Source organism: Embiotoca jacksoni, unplaced genomic scaffold (genome assembly GCF_022577435.1).
Source record: "Embiotoca jacksoni isolate LCO1_2020_lvr unplaced genomic scaffold, fEmbJac1.0.p SCAF_5, whole genome shotgun sequence".
NCBI lineage: Eukaryota > Metazoa > Chordata > Actinopteri > Embiotocidae > Embiotoca > Embiotoca jacksoni.
Genome location: NW_027185403.1, coordinates 14,664,091 through 14,684,280, shown reverse-complemented (window position 1 = coordinate 14,684,280; position 20,190 = coordinate 14,664,091). Strand labels below are relative to the sequence as shown.

The window sequence follows — 20,190 nt, the reverse complement described above, 5'->3', positions numbered from 1 at the left end:
TATCTAAACATTCAAGCAAAAAGAAAACCAAATGGGAGTCGTTACTCTGTGAGAACGATGTAATGATATCACACAGTGTATTGAGCACAAGGAATAGCCTATAGTTTGTCTGCTAGCTCGAGATCTGTTTTGTTTGTCCAACAGTTAGAAAATAGCTCTGTTTTTACCCTGTTTCTGGTCCTCAATTAATTAATTAATTCCCTGCTGGCTTGAGCTTCATATCTAGCAGACTCTTCCTATAGCTAGCTGTGTAGAGACTAATTTATATACATATGATAAAAAATAAGACTGAAGCAGTGGGAAAGCAAACAAAACAATTCCTTTTTGCACATGTCAATCACTTTATTTTTGTTAATATATTAAACAGTGGTTTAAAAACGGTTTGGTTTGCTTTGAAATGAACTTTTTAAGTTATGCCAATACGCAATGCTAAGTTTTGTTGCAGCAAATGCTGCAAGAACAAAAATCAAAAAAGAGGAAAAGATAAGAATATTGCATAATGTCAGTGTATGAATGAGATTGTTATTAATGACTGCAAGTTAGCCAAAATCTTATGCATGTTTTATTTGTGTTTGAGTTTTCTTGTTGCTAAAATTAAACCTCATGCACAGTGACTTTGTGACTTCCAACAAGCAGCAGATTGAAAAGATTATTTACGTTTACTGACAACTAAAAGAATGTATCACAAGTGCAATCTGACAATAAAATCCAATTCTTCAACTGTGGATTTGATCCCACTTTCATGAAGTTAATGTATGAACACCAACATCACTGACACTGTAACAACCTCAGATTTAAAACACATTAAAAGTTATTTTCATCACATCATTTACAACTGAATCACTTATAATGGCATTCAAATATAGTAAGACGTAATGACTAAAAACACCCTGATATCAGGAGTCATCACTTCTCTCAAAAGATGATTGTGCGTGTCAGCAGTACATCTGGATACTGTTCACAATACAAACAAGTCAAAACACTGTGCCAAATCTGAATGCAGAATATAAGACATACAAAAGCCTGCATTAATGGTAGAGACTCCTCTTAAAAACAAATCAAAGCAACATTTAGAATTTAAATTTCCATACATCCTAAACACAATCACCTCCACATTGTACCACCATCAAGGTAATAAATCACACTCAAAGACTGTCGTTCTACAACTATCATCTCTCTTTTAGTTGTTAAGCTTGTTAGCAACCAGGAGAAGGAACGATGGTTGCCATGGCTTCATATTGTCTGAGGTATAAAAAGAAAAAAGGCATGAACATCTAAAATTACTCAGTGAACAACTGAATGGTTTGGCTGAAAAACATTAAAGGAGAAGAGCTAAGCTAACAATAACACTGATATATCACTCTCGTTTTCCCAAACATAGAGTCCATTACTCCGTCAGTCAGGGCAGAGAGACGTCACAGGAAATCTGTGAAAAAGAGATAAAAGAAAACAAGAAAAAATGTGTATGGCTGTTTCTCAATGATGAATTCTTTATGGTACAAATTGTATATGTAAATGCTTTTGTGCTTGTTTCTCTTGTGTGAGGAGCTGCTTTTGTTTCTCACATTGTCAACACAATGTTGAAGTAAATCAGTGAATGCACTGCATCACAGCCCCATACTATATATCAGATTTGATTTTTCTTTTTCTTTTAGCCAGCTGTTGCTCTTTGACATGACTCTCTTGTCACTCAGTGGTATGCGCTCTGGAGCAACAGTGTGGCTGCTGCATATTCTCCATCAGCAGGCGGAAGGGGTTTCTTCTGCGGCGGCTCACCTTTCTGCCCTGCGCTCCTCGCTTCCCCAACTGGCCCTTACCCGAACCCGAGCCCCCCTGGGCGGGCTCCGAGGCGAGGGGCGTGGCCGAGGGGTTGAGCGGAGGAGGGGGAGGCATGGTGGACTGCCTCTTCTGCTTCTTAACCTGTTTCTCCAGGTGTTTCTGGATGGCTGAACCCAGCACAGCCACCTCCACCACAGCCCCGTAAACCTCCCACGTCATCCCTTTCTCATCCCAGCTCACCTCCTGCACCGGCTCCTCACAATTCTCCTCACCTTTCTCCTCACAATTTATTGCCTCCTTTTTGTCCTCCTCATCTGCTTCCAGCTTTTTCACTTCACTTACTTCCTCCTCCTCCTTTTTAGGTGCTTCCTCTTTGTCCTCCTCCACTTGCTTCTTTACGTCCTCTTCCTCCTCCACTATCTTCTCCTCTATGCTGGCCTCCTTCTTGATGTCGGGAAATGTTGTAGCGATGGGCGTTCTCGGGGTCATAGGCGCTGTAGCCACGGAGCGAAACTCCACCTGCTGAACCACCTGCAGCTCAGCGTCTTTAGTTCCTGCACCCACTGCACTGCATTTTCCAAAAGAGCTGGGGAAGTAGAAGGCATGGTCGCCCTCAGGAGGGGTCATGGGGCTGGTGGCCACAGACTGACACTGCACCACCTCCAGGCTCACCTGTGTGCGGATGTTGTGGCAGCCAAAGGGAGCTGGTGATTCTGGGATGGGAGGTTTTGTCACAGAAGTTTCATCACATGCATCTTTTTTTTCTTTGGCTTCTGATTTTTCAGACTCCACGCATGTAGCAGGAGAAGGGGGCTCTCTGCCTGAGGTGTCTGGAGCAACAGTCTCTGTGGAGATCTTTTCCTTTCCATCCTCTGTCTTTCCATCGCTGTTGTTTTCTCCAACTTCCTCATCTATTTTGACCATCTCTGACTCGATGGAATAAAAAGATGACTCAACCTTATCCTCCTCTTCCTCCTCATTGTTGCCGTGGTGGGTCACCAAGATTGTAATGTCTTGATCCATACTGCCCATCCTCTGCTGCTTACAATGCTGATTACTACCTTCCAGAGTTACTTGTGGATCTATTAACCCAGCAGCTGGGCAGTCGGTGGAGCTCTCTGGAGATCCATTTGAGCTGAAGCCTTCAGTCAACTCCTTTGATGTGGTGGATTTCAAAGCGTCAGTTATTTCCGACTCTGCCTCTGTTTTTGATGCAGGGAAACTCTCTTGTTGGACACTCTCCTCACTCTTTTTTACTTTCTCCTCCCTCGTCGCCGCCTCCTTCCCGATAAGTTCTGGGAAAGCCGTGGTCGATGGCGTCTTTGGGGTCATGGGGGACGTGGCAACAGAACAGAACTCCACTTGCTGACCCACCTGCAGCTCGGCATCTTTAGTGTCAGTCCCCACAGCTCCACATTTCAAAGAACTTGGGAAGAAGAAGGAAGGGCCACCCTCAGGAGGAGTCATGGGGCTGGTGGCTGCTGAGTGGCATTGGACCACCTCCAGGCTCACCTGTGTGCGCATGTGGTGCTGCCCAAAGGGAGCTGGGGAACGTGGGTCTGAAGGATTATGAGTCGATGGCATAGGGACCAAGATATTCTCAGTATCTGCATCTTTTCTTCTGTCATCCCCATCACTCAGGATCTTAACAGAGATTGTTGCATTGTTGTGTATAGCTGCTGTTGTTTTATCTGCTTCCGGCTGTTGTGTCTCAGACACGGCATCAGTCTGTGTACAGTCTTTTACTTGTTTGGAGTCTGATTGGTCAGTCTTGTCACACCCCCCTGCAGAGAGCACTTGATCTTTGGATTTTGGGGTTTTGTCTCCCTCCTCGGCAGAGCTGGCATCCATGTGCAGTTTTGGCTGATAGTCCTCTTGAGTTGCTGCCTCTTGACTTGTGCGTAGTCTACACCCTCCATCATCCATCTTCTCACAGGGCTGGTCGTCCTCTTTGAGACCTCTCATCTCATCCTTAAGACTTCCCATTCTGTCTCCGCATTAAAGTGGTAGAATCACCTGCAGGGCACAACACAGCACAGACACACTGTTTGTGCAATTTGTATTCAATAACAAGTCCGAGCTTGAGCGCAGCATAAAACCACAGTTTGTTTTTGTGATAAAAATATCCAGTCAAACGAAATTGATGTCAAGTATCCAAGCACTTATTCAGTATGTTACCAAATTACATCACTGCTACTACCTGATGGATAATGTTCGCATGCTTGTTTTAGTATCATAAAACACTGTAAACTACAGTGCATACTTTCATAAACCACTTTATCATACTTCATTTAAAATGCTAAATGTATTTGTTTCTACAGGACATTTTACTGTTTGATTATAAGTCAGCCCTTTTTACCCTGATAATATATCAGCAGCGCTCCTATTTGAATCTATTTTAGTCCATGATCACATAACACCAAAAGCATGCAGGAATCCAGAGTAGAAGTCAGGTTTTAACTTTAAATACAAACATGGTAAAACAAACTGTAGAAATTACAAGTCAAAGACATACCTCAGCAGTCCAAATCAGACTGAAGCCTTTCCACAACTCTTCTTCACATTTAGGTGAAACATTTCAAATCTCACCGCAGATTGAGATCAACATCTGTCCGTACATCTCCCCTGTTGATTGATACTGATTGCAGTGGATACAGGTTTGTCTCTAGAAGAATCTATCTTAGGCAAGCCTCGCTCTTTAGACTGTGGCTGTGTCTATTGAAAAGCTTCAGATTTCCAGTTTCCCTGGAAACCACCTTCGGGTTCTGGCAGTGAATGGTAATGTAATGACAAAATCTCTGCTCAGCTCTCTAATCATCAGTAAATCATAGTAATTACTTCAGGTTCTCAGCAACACACAAGCAGCTGTATGCAGAAAGATAAACCTGTGAACTTGCTTTGCTGCAAACATTTTTAGAAGAGCAATAAATTGGTAATAAAAGCTTTCACGTCACTTGATGAGTATGAGCACTTCTGGAGGGAGGGTGACGTATGCGGGAGAGGGATTTCTCTTCTTAATAATAAATAACTGTTTATTAAGTCAGGCAGTAATGTACGTATCTGTGAAGATTTGTTTGACCACTATGATGTAATGAGATCAAAGGGTAATCGCAGTAAAAGTACACTAAAAAGGTTCACAACTGCACTTATACTTGTGTTTCATAAGAGCAGATAATTACATGTTCATTACAGGATCCACAAAAGTAGTGCTAACTCAGGTCTTGTGGAAGAATTATGAGAAATATTTGGAACAACGAGTGCTCTGCTGAAACTGTACATGAAAGACAGAGAATTTCAGCTGAAGGAGCCTGGAGGAAGCAGAGCTGTGCCTCCCACACAAACAAACACTTGTAAAAGACCAAGTCTGTCATACGTATTCCTCCCTCCAACCTCTCTCGCTCTGTGACATGCATTTCTTTAAAGCCTCTGTAATTCTGCTCGCCTCGAGTAATTATGTGGGAACAAGGATGTTTATATTTCTTTCATTTTTTTTGACAATCTTCCCTGTCTTGGTTTTTTTTTTTGCTGTAGAGCTGTGGGCTGCATCTCAGCCAGAACACTGTGTACTGACTGAAGTATTCTCACCATTAATTCAAAGGCCTCCACCAATCCCAGGCCGCCACAGAGTTCTGTTGCCTAGCAACCACGTGGTGGGTTGCAGGGAGGTGTGCTGCTGAGGACCAAGGTAGACAGCTCTGATCACACTCTCATCAGGAGCCATCAGCCTGCCAAAGGCCATCTTCTCAGCAATGTGTTCCTAATAATGACCGTGGTGATTCATTGATGAGTGCTCTTCACAGCGCAAAAACAGGATGCAGCACAAATGCAGGGCTTCCAGGACTCTGAAGTGTTATCGCAACTGTATGTGGCAGGATATCACATTTTAAGAGCTCAAGAAAGAAGTTGGTATTTGTTTTATTTCCCAAAATATTCACATGTCATGAAATATATAATAAAGCAAGAAACACAAATAGAAAATTAGAAAAAAAGACCATTTCTAAAGATTTCTTTTGGAATGTTAGCTGTATAGATATATATACAGTATGCAACTTTTGTTCAGGTTTTCTGATGCCAACATTCTTTAATCCCAACATTATTTCTTGTCTAAAAACCTATGGACCAGACAAGTTGGCTCAAGTGTTTCAGCTCCAATGGTTCATTCTTTCATTTGGTTTCCATTTTCTGTCCAAACTCCTTGATGGTGTCTGTGGCCCTGTCCGCAACTTTTCCTATGGCTGCTTGAGTCTGCCTACTGGCTTCATCAGCAGCTTCAAAAAGATTCAGAGTAAAGCAGAAGAGAAATAGTCAGGAAGTTAAACAACCATTTTGTCACTGTTAGGCAGAGAAAATGTGCATAGCAATTGATTAAGGATATCAAACTTTTATTTTCACCTGCTATGCAAGCTTATGAGAGAAAAATATGAGCTATTTATATAAAAGAAATGTATGTTATACATTCAGGCAATCATTCTTTTAGTGTAACAATCTAAGGATTTATTCTTTGAGACCACTTTGAACCAAGCCTTCTCACTAAAGTGCTTTATCATAGACAGGAGGGAAGTAGAATAATACTTCAATAGTAATAGCATTACTTTAATTCCAGTGCTTCACATCTGTCTAACTCTGAGAGATACCTTATTAGATTAGCTTTAATGATCATTAAACCAGTAAGCTTTACCGACTGATGGTTTGTATCTGCTCTCTGAGTCCTGTCTACTCCCAATTATACATGTATTGTGACATAATGGCACTTTAAAGACAAAGGAGTGTGCACTCTACCTGTGTTGGCTGTTTCTTTGGAGGAGTCTGCCACCTGCTGCACAGCTTCCTGAGCTGCCTGCACTGGAAACACATGACAGGGTCTTAGAGACTGACCTCAAAGGGGGGCGGGAGGGACTATTGCAGTTAAAACTCTTACCTTTTAAGACTTTAGCTAACTACAAAAAAATCTGCAACTTGTAAGATTTCAGAGTCATTTAACATGTTAAAGACCATTTTCAACAGTTGTAAGAGATACAAATATTATGTATATTGTAATGCAACTCTTCCAAAAAAAGACAAACCATTTATGAAGTTTTGCTCTGACTGTCAGATCTTACATCAGATTTCTGTGATCCTATAGCTGTAAGTCTGTACCTGCACTGTCGGTGACTCCTTTTGCGGCTGAGTGGCTCGTGCCTTTCAGGCTTTCAAAGGACTTCTTGAACGAGGCCATGGCTCCCCTGTCCTTGTCCCTGCTGCTTCCACACATCCGTCTGTTCCGACAGCGGTGGTAGCGGTTGTTTAATACCCTCTGCTGAAGCCCAACACCACCGAGCCGGCACGTTCCAGCCGGATTAACCACAACAAAACCCGCCCGAAGCGGCCCGATCAGACAGGCATCCCAAATATGGCAGCATTCTGCCAAGAGCCAGAGCCCACTCAGCAGATTTGACAAGTCCTGTAATCTAAGCCTCAGATGAGAGTGAGTAAAAAGATAAACACGCATAATAGATAGTCATTTAGGGTGTGCAGATAAAACAGAGAATTTGCTACAACAGGTTTAAAATGTAATGAGTGATCGATGTCAAAAGTGACTGGAAACAATATTTAACAACGCAAACGAATGGTTTATTTTTTTTACTTTTTATTTACAGAGGATTTGTATGTCTGGCTTAACACATAAACCTTTATATAGACAAGTCCTGCAATTTAAAGCACATATTGATATGACAACCATTATGATTCCAAGACATAATATACTGACTTTAACTTGTTAAAATCTTCAGTACACACAAACACACGCACACACAAACATGTACACTGTCCGTTTCTAACAGATAGTTTACTGGAATGATTTCACAAGCAACTATAAAGATACAATGTAAAAAACTCTTACTTCAAAAACTTTCAAATTAATTTCCCAAAGAAATGCAAAAAAACAAAAAAAAAACCACAAACAGGCATTGTCGACACTTACGAGGATATTACTGTATTCATATCTGCTTGCAACCGGCCATATTTATTTTTTCCACTCCCAATGTCTCATTGGAAGATGATGAACATCTATTGCACGTTTCTAAATACAGATACATACAAGTACAAATTCACATGTCCTGGCTCAAGTCTCATTTCATTGGGAGGGAATCAAGGAAATGAGACTGAGAGGGCAAATCCTACGTCTCAATAAATACCTACACCCAACACATTACATTAATAACATGACATTTACAATATATAATAATAAAAGATTTGTCTTGAAGGAAGAACATTTTTCAGCGGGAATGCTTGTCTTTTGTGTTTTTTTTGCAACGGGGATATAATTGTAATAATTTCAGCTTTTGTCCTTTTTATTATTAGAAATATTATTGTGCTGCTGGTTGGATGGTGGCTTGGAATGATGCTTTTACGCCTCTGGCTCGTAGTCCTGGCTCTCCTGGGAAAAGAAGAGCAGATTTTGAGAGGCGGGCGGGTCAAACTTGCGGCACAGAGAAGCTCCAGGTTAAACTCAACGGTGAGTCTTTAATTAAAACTTAATCACATGAAATTCAACTTTAATCCGTTTAAGGAAAATATATGACAGAGAGCTTATGTTAGCTCAGGATAGCTCTCTGCTGAAGGTGATGATGTCACTCCATCACAGCTGAGCTCCTCTACTGGTTCAGTATGTCTCTCCGGCCTGCAGAGGGCAGCACAAGCTTGCACCAGCTTCACGGAGGTGTCCTGAGCACATTCCCTTGTAACCCTGCACATGCCTCCTCCACACACGTGATCATGAAAAAAACATCACAGCCTCCATTGCTCTTAAGCCATCTATTGCATTCACAGAACCGAGACTGACAGTGGACGGAGGGGATTTTAATTTTTTTTTTTTTTTTTCATCTCAGCTTTGTTCACTGCAGCACTACATATTTATAGCAGTGCAGGGAGACCCTGACATTACCCACAATGCATGGAGGCAGAGAGCATCATCACCACACCCATTTAGACAGAGCTGGCATGTTGCTGGTGTAGCAAAGGATGGGGGAGGGGAAAGAGATGCGGAGGAGTAGGAGAGGGAGATGGAGGAGAGAGATGGAGGAGGGCGAGGATGACACAGGTTACTGCCGCTGAGAAATTCACTTTGAATTCGGACCTCAGGGAAAATCTCAGTTTTATTCCTTTCACTGATTAATGCAATAATCCATTGATGGAGGCTGTAAACAGGAATTAAAAGAAAATCCAAACAAATGCAGGGAATAAATCAAACATTGTTAGAGATCATGCAAATTCTCATATTAAACCTTCTTCCAGCTAAAGCTGACTCGGAATATTTAAATATTCACTGAGAATATGACAGGTGTCTGGCTAAAAAAAAAAAACACAAAAAAAAAACTGCTGCAGTGCTGTAAATCATATACAATAGTAAAACTATCCTTTCAAAATTATGTGCATTGTGTGATATTTTTACATACTATTACAGCTATTTAAAAATCAGTTTTTAAAGCCAACGGTTCGGCACAGTTTGTCTCGCCCCCGACAGCCAAATTCCAAAAATAACCATCTGTGTCAGACTCACATCCTTCCTCCATGTACGCACACACACACACACACACACACACACACACAGAACTCAGTGAAGGTAGGTGGTGCTATATTCACTGTACTCTATGTGGCAATTGGCATGTTAGGCCCTCTGTTTTGATTTTCAGAGAGAGGAAGAATTACCGCTACGTGAGCTGTAGTGTTTGTGAGGGACAGAAGTGGAGGGCAAGTGTGGAGTGCTAGTGAAATGCAATACGGCTAAAATGTGTAACTGTGCAGAGCTCATGAAAACTAACGAGCCTCCATCTACTGTAAGTAAATGGACCCTTCCCTCCCTGCGCTCCACTGCTTTGGAGTTTATTTACAGTCTTTCACATAAAATAAAAAAAAAAAGCTATCTGCAATAAAATCACAGTTCAATTCAAATTTTAATACATGCAATACTTTCATGTAGAGCAGAGACATGTCTGAGCTTTGTGTCGTGTAGGCTGATTACCTGCTGGGACTCATCATATGTCTCCCCTTCTGGCTCCAGCATTGCCTCTCCCTGGCCCTCCATGGCCTCCTGCCCGTACTCCTCAGGCTACAGAGCGAGTGAGAGGGAGATGGAAAGATGAACAAAGGAAGGGCTCACAGAAGCAGAAGCAACTATACACATGGACCGATGTAGTTATTTGTAGAGTTTCAACTTTCTTCTCAAATTGGGATTTTTTTTTTCTATGATGGAAGCCCCAGAAATAGCAAATCTCCATGCTCCATGCATAATGTAAGAAAAATAGTTTGGCGTAGCAATGTTTGAAAATATTATTTAATAGAAAGTGACATCTATATAGACAAAAAGTAATTACATTTTTTAAAATTATTTTTGGTTGGTGTGAGGGAGAATTTGCCTTGCAATTTTGTACAGACCTTTTTGTCTCATAAAGGACAACTTTCAATAGCTTTGATTGCTTTTTATCTATCACCAAAATTGAGTCAACATTTTAATTTGTCTAAATGACCAAGCTTCAAAGAACTGATAACATGGCTGTAGATTCTTAGCCATATTCAAAGATTACAGCTAATTTATTGCATCAGACACTGAGCTGCGTGACTCGAATGTGATGATAAAGCTGGCAGAAAATGGGGCCAGAAAAGTCCAAAACCAACAGTGCTTTAATCTGTAAGTCCTATCCAGTCTGTGGCAGTGTGCCCAAAAGCCCATTGGCTCGTTCTTCTTCTTTAAAAATGCCTTTCACTTTCAAAAAAAGGATCAATAACTTTAAAAGGATCAATAACAATAACCGTAGAGCAAACATCACTCCAACAGGAAAAAAATATTTGTTGGTGACGATTTTCATCTGTGGACTATCATACATTGTTTGTGGGAATGACTCAGATCAAACCAGAGTGTATGTGTATTCATGGTAATTAAGGAGTGCTCATTGATGTTTTCTCAATATTTCTTGGAGAGCAACAGATAATAATAATAATAATAATAATAATAATAATAATAATCATAATAACTTTATTTCTATAGCGCTTTTCAAAACCAAGTTACAAAGCGCTTTACATTTAAAACACAATATGCAACAGTATAAAATATAATGATAAAATACAACAGAAATAAAACAGACAATAAAACAACCAGTCAATCAATAAAATAAAATAAAAATAAAAATGCAATCAACAAAAGGAAAGTCTAAAATTGTGCATTTTTAAGAGTGACTTAAAAAAACCCAGTGTGTTAGCGTCCCTGATCACCTCTGGCAGGTCGTTCCATAACTGAGGGGCCCGAACAGAAAACGCCCACAAAGGCATAGGAATAGGCTTTGTTAGGCTTATGGTACATAGGCAATATAGACATTGTTGGTTTTGGCCTTTACATGGCTTTTACTGACAAAGGGAAAATATAAAACTTGGCCAAACATGTCCTTTATATTATGTATATTATATAATATTTAAGGGAACAGTGAAACTCCAATAACTTGACATCATGAGCCTTTACTACCATGTGAACACACAGTATGTCCACCGTTGCTGCACCTGCTACTACGAGCCCTGAAAACAAAGCTCGTGGGTCATCACACATTTATTTTTAAACCCAGTACTAATCAAGTCAATTAGGTCAGAGAAGAACAGACCATAATCCTAGGTGCCGTATCAAGCTAGTGTTACAGCTGTAAGCCCACCAACATGATTAGCAGGGGCCTTAGAGGCTGCACAATGGGAAACCACCACAAAGACGCACCTAATCAGATGGATCATTGCCTTGGAAAAAGTGAACATGAAAAAGACTGTTTATGTGATTATAGCAGAGAGGAAAGATAAATTGTGTTTGATTGGTCACACGTTTGAATTCAGTCAAGCCTCAATTGAAGCCTTCAGACTGTGTAGCACAAATGTCTAAAACTATTTGATTTTTAAAGTATACTGAGTTATACATTTTCATTAGGCTGAATGGATGTGGAAGTGCAATTTAAGTGTAAAATTCTGGGTATTTTTCCTTTCACATATCTGCAGGACAGAGTTGAACAGAGTGGATGTACAGCCCAGGCAAAGCTGAAGCAGAACCAATGAATAGCTCTGCACATTTGATAACAGTGTCAACAGTGTATAGTCTGTTGTCAGGGTGTCAAAATGAGGAGTTTTATCACTCAGATAGTGCCTTGGAGAAGCCTATTAGAGCAGGCTGTCAGATTTACAAGATTAGCCAGTCAGTGGAGGGAGTCCAACTCAGAGGAATGAAGGTTTAGGACAGGATGAGGACCGCACTGTTTCTCTGACAGAGCTAGACGAAATGTCAAACATGATGACAGTGAAGGGCTGGGTCATTAAAAGTAAAGAACATACACTCCGGGAAAACAGTCATGTGTCACTCAAAGTTCTACAGGAAGTCAAATCCGGTCGCTGCCTCTCCTTACATCTTCAAGTAAAAAAAAAACCTGATGTAAGCAAGGGCAGCAAGTGGTGACACTGAGGTCGTCGGGAGGGCAGGGTACGATAATGGAAAAGTCGTGTGTTTTAGAAAGCTGATATTCCCAGGGAGATATTGTTTAGGTCGTCAGGTACCTGAACAGTGAAACAGACCGTAAACTGAAGCCGTATTATAGACTGAATGCATCTCTGTGTGCAGAATTGACTGCATTAATCCTCGGGAGCCCCTCTAGCTTCCTGCAGTAAGTGCAAAACAATCCATGAGTGTATTCTCATTTCACGAGAAAGAACTATGCATGTTTTCTTATTTTCAAAAGCAGTCAATCAGTAGTTTAGTGTTTATTCTAGGCAGATGGATCAACATGTTTTTAACTTGAAGACACAATCTTATTCAGCTTTTTCTAAATAAAACTATTCCCATTTCTTCAGGTAAGAACAACTTAACTTACAACAAAATATTTGTGTCGACAGCTGAGGAAGAAAAAAGATGAAATGCAGACTAGCAATTCTGTTTTGGAGTGACATGCAGATTCATCAGGTTTTACTCCTGCTGTTTGAATCTGGCTCGACTACAAACACAATCCTGTCCAGGTTTTAATGAACACAACTTAAAGCAAGTTGCCAACTGTAAGTGAGTCGTTTTTTTTTTTTCTTGTTCTCAGGCATGTGATCATATTTATCCTATTTTCTCTTCATTGGCTTCCTGTTAAATCATGAATATAATTTTAAATTCTCCTGCTGACTTACAAAGCTCGTCATGACCAGGCTCAATCTTATCTCAGATATCTCAGAACCAGATCATCCTGACAGAGCACTTCGCTCTCAGAACACTGGCCTGCTTGTGGTTCCCAGAGTTTCCAAAAGTAAGTCTGAGCAGAGCCTTCAGTTTTCAGCTCCCAGTTTGTGTTCGAGGGGCAGAAACCCTCTCTAGCTTTAAGGTTAGACTCAACACTTTCCTTTTTGATAAAGCTTATAGTTAGGTCTGGCTCAGGTGGCCCTGTACCATCCCTTAGTTATGCTGTTATAGGCCGAGGCTGCTGGGGGACCTCGTTATGCACTGAGCTTCTTTCCTCTCACTCTTTCACTCTCTATAACTCATATCTCACCATCACATCTCATTAAGTTCATGCTTTTTCTCCCCCATAGATTTTGCTTATAGTCTGTTGCCTCTCCATTTAGTTCCCTCGCTCGCATAGTTTCTGTTCTTTTTTTTGCAGATGTCCCGGCTGTTGAGCTGCATGTCTCTGCTCTGCGATTGTCAGCCCCACCAACTGTTTATGTTTTGGATCTCTATGCTGTCCTTTTCTCTCTTTGCTCTCCCCTCACGCCAACCGGTTGAGGCCGGTGGCCGTCCACCTCAAAGCCTGGTTCTGTCAGAGGTTTAATTGTCTCGTAACAGGAACACCCGGCAGAAAATAAAGCAGTGTATTAGCACTGATAGTGACTGTAAGGATGTGCAGTACATACGTTCATGTCAGTTGGAAACTCGTCCTTCTTCCCCAGACCAGTGGCAGCGACGATGTTTCCCATAGCTCCAGTGGTCCTCTCGGCCACTGCAGAGAGAGAGAGAGAGACACACACACACACACACACACACACACACACACACACACACACACACACACACACACACAGAAATGTAACATTATCTCTACAGATTCTGCAGACAAGTTAAAAGCATGCACATAATGGGAAGTCCTCTTTTATCTCCCAATTGATTATTGTACATAATGACTACGTCCCAGTTCCCATAATGAACTTACCATTTCCCAGTGAGGAGGAGTGTCTTGCTACTGTGACTAAACAACAGTAACAATGTCAATGTTAAGATCTGACAAGCAGATGGAAAACTCACCTGTGCCCACGCTGTCTTTGGCCTTGCTACCTAAATTAAGAAAAAAGGAAATTAGTTAGACGCAGTGTGAGTTATTTTTCAAATAATGGACTATTTGCTATTTTCAGATTAGTTTGTGTTTGTGTGGGTGTAGATGCTGGAAATTTACACTTTGCTGAAAGTAATGACAGAAGCACTGCTACTGATAGTGCTGTCTGAAAAATGCACCGATTTCTGGGTGACTTGTTCCTTCACCAACATGATACCACAGGTCTTTATATACTGTTGCTACAGTACAGTATGCTGGCATGACAAACTAATAATTCAAAGTCCTAGACTCCTGTTCAAAACTACTCACATGACATGTAATTAACTGTGAACTGTCATTACTAACTAATTTGTTTTCATACAAGGAATGCCATATCCTTTTTGTTCATTATTCGCTGCTTGCCAGAGGTACTGGAGAACATTCACGGCTCCAGCAGTTTGTAAGTACTTTTATTGAGGCGTTATTAAACGTCATAGCCGGTTTTAAACCACAACCAAGACATTGTTCAGTTCTCTGACCTCTGGCAGATCTAATCTATCTACACTGTACTCCAGCAAGCTATTGGGGCAATCTACTGCTCGCCTACTGGTCCTGATCACTCAAGCCCTGTCATCCTCTCCACTGTGTGGAGCAGTCACGTGCCTTATTGGTCCCTGAGGGCCTTTAAAAGCTGACTGTGAAGAGACTAAATAATGACGACGTACAGAAATCTCTTGACAAAAGGTGAGGCCCAAAGCAAAACATACGTCTAAGAGATGTCTCCACTCAAACAGTGGCTCTGGCGAAGTGCAGCTCCTGTACAATGTCGACAGGGATACACCTGGATGATAGCTGCAGATGTGATAGCTGCATTATATTAGAAATTATAATATTTACAAACGAATTTCAGAATTCTCAAGCAAACAATTCTCAAAAATTAAAATGTTATCTGTAACATTTTCCTGCGAGGAACACAAAGAATCGGTTTGATTATCATTTTTGAGAGCTGTGTTGCAAACTCATTTTTAAGTGCTTAGGTACAAAATAAATAAATTGTCATTAAGTGCACTCTTTTGCTAGAAAAAAAAAAACTTAAACCAAAGGCCTTTTTTCTTGCTGCCACCTGCCATTTATCATTTGGAATGTTATTGACTTTTAAATAAAAACACAATGCACAAAATGAAGTTTACTTCACATGTAAATTCTCCTATAACTCTGACCTAAGCATCGATAATATAAATTAGGGCCACAGTGATAATATGATTGGAACAGATTGCGAAGACAGTTATTATTTTGTAAAAGTATTTCAGGCTGTAAGTGTTGATTAGTAAATGTTTACAGCATTACTTGTGTAAATTAAACAGAAGAAAGGAGCTGCCACAGTTTAAGACTGATATGGTGCAACTGCCTGGGTTCACAAAAGTAAAAACACTGCTGTAGCTCTGTATAAATACTCCATTGTGACATAATAGGGTAAAACGATCCTCCATGAATCAGCCTTTTACATTAAATGGCACCTTGTGCAGAAGGGTTTTCTCATTTCTGCCTGTCCCTGCCTTCCTCAGGCTGACTGCTCAGCTCAGCTGGGTGGGATGTCTGCAACAGCAGCAGCAGCTGTCAAAAGGTGGGCCACAGACCTATCAGATCCCTCTGGCCCCTCCTCCATGAGAGGCCTTCAAGCATATCATATGCAGCTTTCTAGGGCACCGCCGCGCTCAACAAGTTGCACGTGGAGGCACAGAGATGCAAAGGAAACCATCCTTGCCCTCCTAGTGAAGCATGGATATGATGAAAATGAGCCTGCACAGGTTTTGCCTTCAGCCTGATATGTTTGGTTGTGCTGATGAGTGACATGGACACTTCCCAAAATATATTCAGTGTATGAGATTCCAACAAAATGCAGACACAACTTGCAGAATCAATTGTGCGAGCTGGAGACTGTACAACAACCAGCAAGGGTGTCGTTGGAAATCTGGGTCCTCTGACAACAGCTCAACAACTGATAAGATAAAAGTCACACTGACCTGATCAATACTGTAAAGTATCATTTACCACAAACAACATGGAGATATTAATCTGTGTGGATACTATATGTAGTTACTGACATGTGACATAATCACATATTCAGAGCTGAAACAGTTCATTAATACATTTACTGATTAACTACAACTCTTTTGATAATTGATTAATAGTGCAACTTATTTTTTAAGCAGAAATGTTAACTATCACACATTTCCATCCTCTCACTCGTGCAGATTTACGTAACTTATTATATATGTAACTGCACAAAGTAAATATTTGGGTTATGGACTGTTGGTTAAACAAAACATGCAGTTTGAAGATGTCACCGTGAACACTGGAAACTATTATGAGAATTATTTTCCATAGACCAAACATTCAACAAAATAACTTTACGAATGATAGATAATGAAAGTATATATAATAAGGTACTGTATGTATTTGGCAACCACACTTTTTTATCAGGAGACAGAGGCCTTGATTGATGTAAATACCTGTAAGGGTGTCCAGGACAAATTAGCCTGCACTGAAAAGGACAAAAGCAGAGGCCTATAGCCTGTTTGTCTCCAGGAGGTGACCGCGGGTTGAGACTGTTTTACAATTTGGTGCTGTCCAACGCATGTGGCAGGAGCTGTTCCCACCATCCTGCTGCCCCACCCCCACCCCTGTTCCCATCTCCTGCCTGTAGCCCAGTCAAGTCAGGCGAGAGGGCACAAGGACATTCTGATTCCTCGTATCACATCATCTATGTCAACATAACTCCTAAACCCAGTTTATTCTTCACTACTGCTATTCTACTGATATTTATAGTCAATGTAGGGTTGCTGATTTTAATATGATGGGTAAAATAGACGTATATTTATATACGGCCTCGGCCTACATTAGTAAAACAAAGGTATTGATATACTGACAGGCTGATTTATCATATTGCTGCTGTTGTCATGAAATACATTTATTAAATTAGAGAACAAGGAAACATTAGCCATTTTAACTTAAATTACACAATAAATAACTAATATTTCCCCCAAACTGTCCCATCATGGTGAATAAAGGTGTTAAAAAACCCCTGAAGTGTCCAAACATATGCTGGTTTGTTTCATGTATGAGAGAAGCTGCTGTTTATCCAGCCAGTAAAGGAAGTTACTGTATAATTGAACCATTTGTTTTAGCATATATGAGCATGAGCTGAATCTTAATATATTCTCTCTGCTCCTTTATTGCCATATCAGTCACACAGGGCTTGTGTTTGATTTGCATGGGAATAGCCTGAAATCATTTTACACTTACCTACAAACATGACTCCCTCCTTGGTCTTTTCAGCCGCAACTGCAACTCCTTCCTTGGTCTTCTCTGCGGCCACAGCCATCCCCTCTTTCGCTTTAGACAAACCCTTCATAAACACATCCATCTTGGCCGAGCTACTGTGGAGAGATGGACCACAGTGAACATCACTGCTGTCAGTACACATGTGGTTTTTAGCTTATGGATATGCAAGTTTGAAATTTAATAGCTCATATTAATATCAAGCGGCTGTAATCAATTCATGTATATTTTATATAAGCCTTTACGGATCTCAGTCGTGGTGAAGGCAGCACCGCCTCCTGTGGTGGATCGTGACAGCTGCAGCGAAGCCATCAGTTTGTAGTAAAAAAAACCCTTCTGTTCACTCATGCATTCAACCCCCTTTTTTCCCTCCATCCTCGTCAAGCATGAAATATTCAAGGACCAAAAGATTTCAATGAAACGGTTAATTGTGCCGGCGCTCATTAATTATTGCTCGAGTGTAATGCTACTCTCAATGGCAGCGAGATGACACGACCGTGCCCGGCCTTTTTAAGGGACTGCCCAGCATACTATACTGGAAGGTGGCATTTTATTTCAAGAGCTACATTACGTTACTGGGGGAAGGGAAGCACGATGCACAGTGTGATATCGGCACGCATCACGGTTTTAACGTCGAATTATAATCTGAGGCCGTCCGATCACACGCAGGAAACATTAGGATGAAGCAGACTAAACTGCAGACTGACAGCTCGAATCATATTAGACACCCGTCAGAGCCTCATCCTGGATGGTGCAGATCAAGTTGGCAACATCCAGCATCCATAATTACTACGGGCTATGCACCTATTTACGATGTCTAAAGATCCCCACGTTTACGTCCGTCTCCGACTGCGTTTCTTCGCCTCCGCGTTACCTTCCACACATGAATTAATAAGAGACTGAAATCGAGAGCATTTATACGCATATCAATGACCAGCTTTAAATTATTTGAGCCATCATCTCATGACGACGCTCACATGCATGGTTCTTAAATGGTGGTGACCTCTGTATGCTTAAAAAGTAACAATAAATAAGGAATGCAACAGAAAAAAAATACATCCTTACCTATTTACAAATAGCCTTCGACTTGTCCCCTTATGGTTGAGTCGCACAGTCGAGTCAAACTATCGCCTAAATGAGAGATATCTTCAAATGATCACTAGGTGGGCCTTCCTCGGGCTGATCTCCACCAACAGGGACGGCCCCCTTCACAGTGCGGCTGAGACTATCACGTCCCCCCCCCCCCCCCCCTCTCTCCTCTCACGCCCCCTTCCCACCCCTCCCCTCTCCACCATCACTGGCTCCCTCCACTATTGATCAACCCAGATGTCAAACGTCAAAAAGTGAAGAAATTTTGTTTAAGGGAGCCACGCCACGCCACGCCATCTCTTCCCTTTTCTAATGCAGTAGTTACACCAGTGTACCCAACCAAAAAAAGCATGTAATGTTGCTGTAATATGAATATAGAAATAATATAGACTACTATAGAAATGCAACAAAGTATAGTGATGTGGGCTCTGGAAAGAGATCCCCCTGCCACTGCAACTACTTTTGTTGAGTTGTGCAATTATTATTTCCCATTTCTTTCGTCTTATTCAATAAAATAATGTAGAAATGACTTTTTCTTAACTGACTGGTGGTTTCTTGTGGAGTCCAGTTTGGGTTTAACTTGAATACATTACCATGTGCTCTAATATTAAAATATTTTAAAACGGACAGAAAACCTTCCTATTTTACATTAGATTAGTTGCATTGTGTAATTTAGCTTTGCTCTGCTTTACTGTCACCCCAGACTACTCTAAAAACTGGTGATATTGCAACTTAACATTTTAACTGTCATAACTAGTCAACAGTTGTCATATAGACTATGGACCTTTTTAGGGGGTGAAAGCCATTTAAGATAATACAAAATTATAAAAAAAAAAAATCAACATCACTTCACTTACATAAAGTGCAATTCATCTGCAGTTGTGCTCCGATGTAATGTGCCAATAATGACATGCTACGGCCTGCATTGACCAAACACAAGCATGACATAAGGGTGATACCATTTTCTGTAAGATATGGGGGTGTACTGCTTTAGCATTAAGCTTCATGAGGCTGGGCTAGATATTTATTTTTCACCAGAAAGTAAATAAAATAAAGTGAAGATAACTGATGTTCTCAAAACAAAAAGTATTCACATTTGTTTTTGTTTTTAGATATTAGAAAACTGAGATAACCAGACCGGAGGAGTTTATGGTGAAGTCGCATATTTTACGACCACAGCCTCACGCCTCAGCCAATCAGAAAAAAGGATGACCTCAGCTGGAAACACGATTTCCCTCGTGTAATAATATCGAACAATCCATCGGGCCGCGATGATGATGCATGGAGACTGAACTAGAACTACACACTACATTGCATTAATATGAAGTCGCTGGATAAAACACGTTTAAGGGTTAAATCCTACCCCCCCCCCCCCCGTTTTTGCCCCCACTGTCTGACGTATGTGCAGTGACGCCATCCTCGTTGTAATCGCCGAGTGATTGCGAAAGCCTCCCTCTTCCCCCAACTACGCCCTCAAGTCTGAGGAAATCCCAGATAGCTACAGTACATCTCCTTGAGTTCTTGTGCTCTGTCACATTTGTTCTCAGTGACATGAGTGGGCAGGCTGTGGCTTCAGCCCGCCACGGATCTGGCCATTATGCCACAGGAGGTGATCTGTGACAGGAGGAAATAAACGGTAGATTTTTTTTTCCTACGGCCAGAATACTGATCATGACCCTATTTTTTACATTTGTTTATC

The 20,190-nt window shown here is 41.1% G+C and overlaps 3 protein-coding genes across 6 annotated transcripts; all 3 read right to left on the bottom strand.

Annotated features, from left to right (window-relative positions):
- Positions 1-321: 321 nt before the first annotated feature.
- LOC138211164 (G protein-regulated inducer of neurite outgrowth 3) lies at positions 322-4,601 on the bottom strand. Of its 3 annotated transcripts, none has more exons than XM_069170854.1 (3): positions 4,295-4,601; positions 1,777-3,795; positions 322-1,426 (listed from the first exon to the last, which is right to left on the bottom strand). In XM_069170854.1, exons 2-3 carry the CDS (start codon positions 3,763-3,765, stop codon positions 1,400-1,402), a joined length of 2,016 nt encoding a protein of 671 aa, XP_069026955.1. In that variant the 5' UTR covers positions 3,766-3,795; positions 4,295-4,601; the 3' UTR covers positions 322-1,399. The 3 variants fall into 3 exon arrangements, with proteins under 3 accessions (XP_069026955.1, XP_069026956.1, XP_069026954.1); XM_069170855.1 differs by having other exon boundaries at positions 2,122-3,795; positions 4,295-4,594; XM_069170853.1 differs by having other exon boundaries at positions 322-3,795.
- Positions 4,602-5,697: 1,096 nt separating this feature from the next.
- Positions 5,698-7,098, bottom strand: adirf (adipogenesis regulatory factor). Its single transcript, XM_069171840.1, has 3 exons — positions 6,916-7,098; positions 6,559-6,621; positions 5,698-6,047 (listed from the first exon to the last, which is right to left on the bottom strand). Exons 1-3 carry the CDS (start codon positions 7,028-7,030, stop codon positions 5,944-5,946), a joined length of 282 nt encoding a protein of 93 aa, XP_069027941.1. The 5' UTR covers positions 7,031-7,098; the 3' UTR covers positions 5,698-5,943.
- Positions 7,099-7,388: 290 nt separating this feature from the next.
- sncb (synuclein, beta) lies at positions 7,389-18,621 on the bottom strand. 2 transcript variants are annotated; one of them, XM_069170987.1, is made up of 6 exons: positions 18,468-18,621; positions 17,367-17,497; positions 14,054-14,083; positions 13,666-13,751; positions 9,779-9,865; positions 7,389-8,194 (listed from the first exon to the last, which is right to left on the bottom strand). In XM_069170987.1, exons 2-6 carry the CDS (start codon positions 17,485-17,487, stop codon positions 8,165-8,167), a joined length of 354 nt encoding a protein of 117 aa, XP_069027088.1. In that variant the 5' UTR covers positions 17,488-17,497; positions 18,468-18,621; the 3' UTR covers positions 7,389-8,164. The 2 variants fall into 2 exon arrangements, with proteins under 2 accessions (XP_069027088.1, XP_069027087.1); XM_069170986.1 differs by having other exon boundaries at positions 17,367-17,500; positions 18,468-18,620.
- Positions 18,622-20,190: the final 1,569 nt, after the last annotated feature.

Excerpts from the sequence above, each read along its gene's own strand:
- LOC138211164 (XM_069170853.1), bottom strand. The coding sequence starts at position 3,765 with ATGGGAAGTCTTAAGGATGAGATGAGAGGTCTCAAAGAGGACGACCAG.
- sncb (XM_069170987.1), bottom strand. The coding sequence starts at position 17,487 with ATGGATGTGTTTATGAAGGGTTTGTCTAAAGCGAAAGAGGGGATGGCT. Across the intron at positions 9,866-13,665 it reads AGTTTCCAACTGACATGAAC|CCTGAGGAGTACGGGCAGGA; the intron begins GTATGTACTGCA and ends CTCGCTCTGTAG. Across the intron at positions 8,195-9,778 it reads CATATGATGAGTCCCAGCAG|GAGAGCCAGGACTACGAGCC; the intron begins GTAATCAGCCTA and ends TTCTTTTCCCAG.
- adirf (XM_069171840.1), bottom strand. The coding sequence starts at position 7,030 with ATGTGTGGAAGCAGCAGGGACAAGGACAGGGGAGCCATGGCCTCGTTC. Across the intron at positions 6,622-6,915 it reads AGGAGTCACCGACAGTGCAG|TGCAGGCAGCTCAGGAAGCT; the intron begins GTACAGACTTAC and ends ATGTGTTTCCAG. Across the intron at positions 6,048-6,558 it reads CAAAGAAACAGCCAACACAG|CTGCTGATGAAGCCAGTAGG; the intron begins GTAGAGTGCACA and ends ATCTTTTTGAAG.